Source organism: Sinohyriopsis cumingii, chromosome 11 (genome assembly GCF_028554795.1).
Source record: "Sinohyriopsis cumingii isolate HCF-2022 chromosome 11, ASM2855479v2, whole genome shotgun sequence".
NCBI lineage: Eukaryota > Metazoa > Mollusca > Bivalvia > Unionida > Unionidae > Sinohyriopsis > Sinohyriopsis cumingii.
The window spans coordinates 45493047-45502548 of record NC_142971.1 but is presented as its reverse complement, the minus strand read 5'-3'; the positions used below and the strand labels follow the sequence as shown (position 1 = coordinate 45502548).

The following is a 9502-nucleotide window of genomic DNA, read 5'->3' as shown; positions in this document are numbered from 1 at the left end:
GGCTTTGTTTTTGTGTAAACTTATTATTTGTTTTGCAAGGTATGTGGAATGGCGTCTGGTTTCATGGTATTCCGGCAGGTCATATGATGGAGGCACGTTAGGAGTGCTTCTCAACGTCTGGTGAGTGTGATGTTGATAATGGATTTCGATGCGCGGGCTTGTCATTTGATAGTGTGATGTTGATAATGGATTTAGATGCGGGGCTTTTCATTTGACAGTGTGATGTTGTATTGTGTTTATGAACTTATATTATCGAGATTTTTCACGGAAAGAATTTCCTTCAGTCATAAGTAGAAGATTAAATTGTTGAGGTGCTCATTATTGGTGAATGTTCTATAAATTTGCGTGCACTATGATGGGGATTACTTCTCCCTATCTCCCTGTATATGAGCAGAGTTAATACTTTTGCCCGATTTTTAAAAGAAGCTCAACAGCAAAGGGTCGTATTCAAACATGCCTGTCTCGACCTTCTCACATATCTTGAAACGTACACGAGCATGAAGAAAAACAAGACAAAGAAAGCAACAGTCTCAATTATTAAATGTAATTTATTATTGGTTCTGATCATTACATATGAAAAATATTCTACATGGTTTAATCGGCATTCATATCATCATTCAAAATAGTTATCTTTCCACGCAATCAACCTATGACGACATCAGGCGCTGACCTGAAAAGAAAAGGTTGAGCTAAGAACCTAATTATATCACTTTACACCTCCTACAGGTCTGCTTTGGTTGATCAGTCGAACAAAGAAAAGAAAATACATGGAAAAGTTTCATGCAACATAGGTTATAAACTTGTTTTCATGTTAAGCAGTAGAATTTTCTGAAGTCTGATCTCTTTGTATCTTTGGGTTATACATAGAACAAAATATAAAGTATATTCCCCATTAAATTGTTTCAATAAGAAACACAATTCTATTGAATATTGAAAATAATATGTATTTCACTGAGTGAGAATAAACTTATCATTAAATTATATAAAATGTAAAGACGGAATTATATTTAATTCTATTAGTGTGAGACAGTAATTTAACCGTCAATTACTTATGCAAAATTATCTTCTGGTCCTTTATGTTGCGCCGAGGCTCAAAATTTATTCTTTTTCAATTTACAGACATAACAGCTTCAAATGCTTCTACATTTGGCCATGAAAAACAATACTGAGATATTCCTAATTATTCAGCAGGGTTTGTAATGTCTGCTTTATTGTTTTCTTTTAAATACAAACATTACCGCATCATCTGCATATAATAACAAAAACAGAGATAAATCATCTATAGAGAAAACCTCATCTAAATTTACATTAGGCTACATACCGGTAATAATAACATTTATACAAATTGCATACACTATTGATAAAAGAGGGTGTCCTTATTTAAGGCCATATTGTTTGTCTGAAGAATCTGAAAAAAGCTACTAATGTATCTGATACAAGATTTTACAGAATTATAAGTAGCACCTAATGTCTTTACCATTACTGAAGTAATCCTGCAATTAGCCAATTTATGTCAAAACATACTGCACTCGATTTCATCGAACGATTTCTCCTAATCGATGAATGTGCAATATATTATATTTTTGTTTACTACAACTCAGCATCTTGGAAATTATTGAGTACAAACATTCAATCTATAGTGGACCATATTGGTTTTTCAAATTATTTTTCGTCAGATCTATGAACCCGTTTGCATACTCTTTCATTCAAGTCATAACTTCTGGAAGCCTAATAATCATTTCAGTTATTTTTTTTTATAACCTACTAGCCCATTTACACACTATTTCATTCAATATATTCGATTAAAATTTCGCTAATTCTCTTATATGTGTAATACCCTAAGAGTTATCAAGTACACCAAGATTACTATTCTTATGAATAGGTACTATAACACCATTACTCCATAGATGTGGGTACTGACCACACTCAAATATGACAAAGCTCTGCAAAGAATTACTAATAATATCAATGGAGCTAACAATAAATTTGGACAAAACATTTTCGAGCCATTTTGATGCATTTCTTTTAAATGTGGGTGGAATAAAGGGTGGGGAAATGGGGGGATAACTCAGTAGTAACACTCATCCTTTGTATGTCTTTGCTTCCGAGTTATATCGCAGTTCTCAACATAGATAGATGTTGCTTTATAGTGGGCTGTAGGTTCGAAAGATGCTGAGTCTAATGTATGTTACGGTGGTAACCCTTTTACAAGGAATCTTACTTCCATTGTCTTTGAAATTAAATAGTCCTTCATGTACTATTGTACCCATAAACTTTATTAACCGGTGAGCACCTACTATGTTTTCCGGTTTCCTTTGCTTTTAAGATGTCATTGCATCATTATCTCAGCTGTTTATTTGTTGATGGTATTGCTGTGAAATGGTACTCCCGTATTACTCTTGTCTTCCGTCTGACGGTGGGATTTGTTTGTTGATGGTTTTGTGTATACAGTGGTACTCTTTCATGGCTCCAGATTGCGTGAGTGTAATGTTAGAATTTCAGACGTATTAATTGACAAAATTATTGTGCACATCTGCCATCTGGAGGTGGAAAATATTTCTGTGGTGTAAAACAAAAACAAAAAAAAACACAACAGCAACAACAAAAAAAAGCAACACAAAAAGACGCTTAAAAAGCATCCACTGACCTTTTCTCACAGATATAGTTCAAATTATCCCAGTCACATTTTTCATCACTCCAGGCATAGTCGAAATATTTTAGGATCGCCAGACAATGTTCACTGTTGTTCCTATTATTTGGTTGGAACTGACCCCAATCGGTGTAAGTGAACTGAAGGGGTTGCGTAGATTCCCAATACCAGTGTCCTTCCTCTATGAAATCCGTAGCTCCGAGCCAGAAACCTTGGTCTTGGTCAGTATCTGCAAGATATGGTCAAATGGCCGTCAAGCTTTGACATGCAATAGCTTGCCAAAAAATTTTCATACATTTCGCTTGAATCTTGTATTTGATGACACATGCTGCTCGTAAAGAAATATTTATTTAATGAAAATGACGTAGTTTTGAAGCTTTCTTTATTTTTAATTCACTTAATTAATGAGTATGGCCCCTTTTAAAATAGATAAACATCACTTATTATGTAACGTTTGAAAGAGTGAAAACGCTATAGATTGACGGATTTTTTTCACATTAGCCGATCGCACGTCAGTTATGCTGCAGTTCTGCTTCAAGTCGCACATTTACATAATGTGAGAGGATTCTGGCTTGTTTAAGAGTGACTGGTAAGTGCAAGTGGGGATATCGTGTCGTAAAGTTTTTACTAGCTACTTGGTATACGTTGTCAAGTGCCTTCACATAACTGTGGAAATTATATATATATATATATATATATATATATATATATATATATATATATATATATATATATATATATATATATATATATTCACTTACGGTTCGCTTTTCTTGCCTGTGATTTAATCCACTCATTTTCGTCATGAGTCTCGACAATAGTGAGATCTGCCGAATGCCATTTGCACATTGTCTGAAATGATGATCAGATTTTTCCATCAATGGAAATGACATAATATGTTTTGATAAATTGAAGATATCACTGGACAACAAATTTTTACAAAAGTCATGTTACTGAAATAAAATTAGTCAATTCTTATCAATTTTTATGTGCTGAACACGAATATGACAGTCAAATTGCAAAATTGGCTCTAGTTTTTTTGTAATCTGCAAGAAATTAATGTTTACATAACGAAATGCATTCCAATAGTAAAAGGTCAACTGTAATAGCCTACCTATAAAAAATCAAGTCATTGACTACATCTTAGATTTCTTCGCCTGTCTCTTGTACAGCTGTTCGGGAGCATCTCTGAGGAGTGTCCAGCAGTAGTCAGCCAGCATTGTAGTGGACCATTTTCCCTGGTATCTTTGTTCCATTGTTGCGATATCTTGATGAAAACGTTCGCCGTGTTCATCACTAACAATACCACAGTTGCTGGGAAAGAAATCCAAATGGGAATGAAGGAAGTGAATCTTTAGAGACATATTGCAGCCAAGTTTCTTATACTTCATCAACATGTCTTCTACTAGTTCCTTATAGTTTTCTGCCCTAACATTTCCGAGGAAGTCTGTAGAAACTAGGCGAAAAGCATTCCATGCTTGTTTCGCGTCACCTTCCAGCAAGTTGTTGAACCGGTCATCTTTGAAAAGCTCTCGAATCTGAGGACCCACAAAAACTCCCTCTTTAATCTTTGCTTCGCTGAGTCGAGGGAATTTTTCATGCAGGTATTGGAATGCTGGCAAAGTCCGGTCAATGGCTTTCACGAAGTTCTTCATCAAACCTAGTTTGATGTGAAGGGGTGGTAGCAAGATTTTCTGAGCCTCAACCAGAGCTGGGTGTTGGATATTCTTCTCTCCAATGGCTACATTCTGCCTGTGAGTCCATTCCTTCCTCATGTAGTGCATTTCCCTTGCTCGGCTATCCCACTCGCATAAGAAACACGTGTATTTTGTATATCCTTGCTGCAGTCCCATTAAAAGGGCAACTACCTTCAAATCACCACAGAGGTGCCAGCTGTACTTGTTATACTCAATGGAATTCAGTAGCTGCCTTAAGTTATCGTATGTCTCTTTCATGTGGACAGCATACGCTACTGGAATAGATGGAAGAATGTTTCCATTGTGCAAAAGCACAGCCTTGAGACTCAGTTTCGAAGAGTCCACAAATAGTCTCCATTCTTGTGGGTCATGAGTGATTTTTAAAGCATTCATGAGGCCCTCAATATCGGAACAGAATATCAGATTACTTTCCTTTCTGAAGAAAGGCTCCAATTGCTGGTGGCGCTTTCGATATGCAGTAATTGTGACATCTTCTTCTAGAAGATTCCATTGTTGGAGTCTTGATCCTAGCAATTCTGCCTTGTTCTTTGATAAGTCCAAATCACGAATCAGGTCATTTAGTTCTTCCTGTGTTATTCTGTGTGGGGTTGATGATGCACCACAGTGAAAATCTGGATCACTGCATGCTGATAGACCAGGAGAAGAACAGGTCGACTCACCTTTGTCTTCGTCAGATGAATCAAGAGAATATTCTGCTGGAGGTTCTGGAATAGGAAGTCCCTCACCATGTGGAACTGGTCTCAATGCAGACGGAATGTTTGGGTAGACTATTCTCGACTTCTTTCGCTTCGTTATTCCGCCGGAAAGAGGAGGAACCAAGCAGAAGTGTTCGGCACACCAAAATACTACAGATTAGGGCCTTTTCAAGTCAGTAATGATTTCACTGTTGACCAGTGTATTAGGTATTCCATTTATCAAGGAAATTGAAAGTTTCTTCCAACGGACAACTTTCATTGAAACACGTTTGTAAGTTCTTCGATAATCGGATTGTCAAAACTAAGGTGTCTCGCCTTTAGGATACTGTTGACGTGGGAAGCAAAAGTAGATAGGCCAATGTAAGTGGTTTATGTATCGTGGAATGAATGAAACAGTCCAAGTTGGTACCACAGAAAATTTGATTGTTCTTTTTGAAAAAATGGTCACACCATTGAGTGAGAACGTGTAGGGCGATGAGAAAAACATGCGAAATTGACACAGAAGAGTATTGGATTTGGTACACGTAGAAAATCGAAGTTACCTTATTTTCTATACAGCGTAAGGAAATCTTAGGCGAGGTAGTTTTCTTCGTGAGACCCTTTCTTAAACTTGCATTTAAATTCCAAGAATGTACTAGACAAAGTTTAAGTGGTACTTAACTTGTAACTCTTTGCAACGTGGCGGTTGTTATGCATGGAACAAGTAAAAAAATACTTTCTAGTTTTATGTGTCCTCAGTTATTCAATATTTTTAATACTTTTTTCAAATTCTTTCTTATTTTATTTATCCCGTGTTTGTAGATTTTCACCCTTGTCAGTCAGACAAGTAGGAATCAAGATGTTCTATTGATTTTGTGCTATGTGCTTGTTTTCTGGATTTAAGTTGATTCTTATTCTCAGGAATAGCTCATGCAGGATTCCGCAAGAGCTATTCAGCAATAGATAATATATTTTTTCTTCAAGCAATGGTTCAGAAATATTTGCGCAAAAAGGGAGGTAGTTTTGTTGTCCTTTTCTTTTCTTTCCATAAGCTTACTGACTTGTTTAGTGAAGAAAGGTATCTGTAGAAGCTGTTTGAAAGTTCTAATCTTGATGTACACAATCTGCGTTCTTGTGTGTATATGAAAGGGCAATATACATAATTCCTCACCTGTAATATTGGCATTAGACAATGCTGCGTATTAAGCCTTCTAATGTTAATCTATTTATAGATGATTTACTATCAGACCGCCGACAAAATTGTCACGATGGTATATTTTTTACACAACAATATCGGGTATTATTGCGCTGTTGTATGTTGACGACATTGTAAACAATCGGTTCTTTACAAAGGCAAATTAGTATTGTGGAGACATTGTGTGAAAATGATCGAATGTGTGTTAATTTAGACAAAAAGTTATTGTGTTCAGAAATGGTGGATTTTTGATGAATAAAGTGGTCCTACAAGGATAAACAAACCCAAACCGTATCTGGGTACAAATACATTGATTATAATTCACCCATAACCTTATCTGGACGAAAGAGAAGCAAGAACTCACAACTCAAGCAAACAAGTTTATACATACAGGTTAGGCAATTTTCCGTCACAGAACTATCAAACAATTGGCTCTGTGGTCATACTTGTATTAATCTATGCCAATGAAATTTCACGGTATGAACATTCACATACAGTTGAAAAGGTACATGATAGGTTCTGCACTAAATTTCTAAACCTTCCGAGACATACATACTTCCTTCTACCACGAGAAACATGTGGAAGACTACCTATATATTTTAATTACTATTGTCAATGTGTATTGGATTCAGTCGATTAGAATGGGTGATAGCCGATATCCAAGACAATGTTATATTATGTTGAGAATATGTATGATTTGGAGTTTTAACGTAGCTTTAACAATTTTTCAGTCATATCACTACGACGTCTGCAGTGTGGCAGTTTACAGTGATGTTTAGCACTGGGGCATCATGTTCCACCCAGTCACATTACCCTGACACCAGACCGACAAGTCCTAACATTGACCGCTTATTGCTGAGCGCCTAGAGAGGCAGCCGTTAGTACCATTTTTATAAGTCTTTGGTATGACTTGTTCAGGGTTCGAACACACGACCTCCCGAATCCGAGGCGGACGCTTCAATACAGGTGTGGATTCGGCTATAGATGGTTCGCACAGGATGTACGAGACGAAAAAGTATTTTTGTTGAATTTCAGACAACGTCTTAAATACAGTTTAATTCAGGATTGGAATTAAGTCGTAAATAAATCACAAAAGGCATATCACTATAGTAAATTTTATGATAATATTATCCATTCACTTGTGGACAACCATTATTTTTCCTACCCATCTACAAAATTCATTTAACAGAATCCGTTGTTCCGCTCATAACTCATATATATATATATATATATATATATATATATATATATATATATATATATATATATATATATATATATTCTTACTTCTTTTTCTTTTCGTTTTTCTTCTGTTTATATTATTTGCTGCCACATCGAGTTAGAATGTTCACTCTGTGTACTCCAGTTTCCCCTGGAACCCACCCCAGGACATGACACCAATGACAGCGTAGGTAGAACTTGATACAACTTTTGTACAATCGTCATAGGGTATATATATATATATATATATATATATATATATATATATATATATATATATATATATATATATATATATATAATTTGGTACTAAAATCGACGAATACACTTACTTTTGCGTCCACCCAGTTTTGTATATCAGTAGTAAACTTGTAACAGCTGTTTCCATGAGGTATCCATCCGGACCCACATGCTGTATACGCTACAAATAAAGTTAAAAGTTGAGATTTCCTAAAACACGTCATATTAAACGATTCACCAGAATATGCACAAGTATGAAAAGAACACAAATGTGACCACTCCCCCTACCCAACCAGTTATACTATGGCTGAATGCACAGTATACAATCTGCAAATATTCTTTCCGATTATGCTTCAGCGACATTCTGTATAATATTTCCTCTTCATGTTGTTACAGTCTATACCTAAGGGAATAATATTTAACACAATTGATTAACATATTCCAATTGTAAGGTTTCAATATATTGTGCTGACACACCATTAATCTGAATTACTATGTACGACATTTACCACATGATTAAACGTCTTGACTTTGTCAGGTGATGATGAAACAGCACAGAGGAATGAATAAAAAGTATGCCCTAAAGCTAACTAACTTGAAAGTAAGTGCTACTGAATATATTTTAATATCCCAAAAGCTATACTCGAATACCATGCAATATATCTTAAATTCGAGTAATCGATCTTGAACTTTAGTACGATGTAGTAGATCTTTGGGTACATTGTTGATATACGGATAATAAACAATATTCTTAGAAAAGGGGCTCGAAGAACCAAAAATGAACGAGGTACAGAACAAAAACTTGCCCCAAACATTTAACCAAGGTTGGAAGCGGGCGCCTAGGCGAATACATAATCTCTCCTATTTCTTCGAATAGTCAATGTATAAATACATTTAAATGTATTGCCCACGTTAATAAGGAGTCAGTATATGTGTTAGCTATTGTTTTCATATGCTAATAACAAGTGTCGTAATGCAAGAGTGTTACGATAACTAAGCAACTCTTGTGTCCTGCAAATTACGAATCTTGAGGTATATGTACATGCAAAAATAGATCAAACAGTGACCTATGAAAATAAATTATGGGTGACATAATATACCAGCAGTTACAAGGCTTTCATACATTTGTAGACAAATACAACCATTTAATATCGAAACAAACTTACGGAGCAACTCTATTCAATCCAGTGTCCACAAAATAACTGAGACGAAACTTACCCATCGGTACAATAGCCGCTGTTACGAGAAAAGTAAACAGTTTCATTTTCATTATTCTTCTTTGAAGAGTAATTTGTACCACGCTTTTGAATGTTTCTGGCAGGCATTATATACAGTTGCAGGGTAGTTATCAATGGGAAGTGTGCCATCTGAAAATGGTGCCTGTGATTTGGGATAAGGAACAAAATGTAGAACATACAGTTCTGACCAAAAGTTGAAAACTGTCATAGCTAAGTGTACAGAGAGCGATGTTTTACAAATGTAAAAACGGTTTTAGCTACAACCAAAACGCAATCAAATTTAATGGCATGCATATGAACTTGATCTAAAAAGGAAAGTATTAAAGTTCTAGCACAACAACGGTCAATATATATATATATATATATATATATATATATATATATATATATATATATATATATATATATATATATATATGCTGGAAAATTTGTACCGTAACAGCCTGATAAGTATGCGATTTATTTAATTTATTTATTAACAAAATATTGATTTTCATCTCTTTGACATTGATGTAGAATAAATAAATAAAAATAATATAAAAAAAGATAAACAGATAAGGAAAGTA

The 9502-nt window shown here is 35.1% G+C and overlaps 1 protein-coding gene across 1 annotated transcript; it reads right to left on the bottom strand.

Annotated features, from left to right (window-relative positions):
* Window positions 1–560: 560 nt before the first annotated feature.
* On the bottom strand, window positions 561–9007 carry LOC149788051 (perlucin-like). The gene is made up of 5 exons (XM_089974332.1): window positions 8917–9007; window positions 7791–7879; window positions 3412–3502; window positions 2648–2879; window positions 561–670 (listed from the first exon to the last, which is right to left on the bottom strand). The coding sequence occupies exons 1-5, from the start codon at window positions 8966–8968 to the stop codon at window positions 643–645; spliced, it is 492 nt and encodes a 163-aa protein (XP_089830458.1). The 5' UTR covers window positions 8969–9007; the 3' UTR covers window positions 561–642.
* Window positions 9008–9502: the final 495 nt, after the last annotated feature.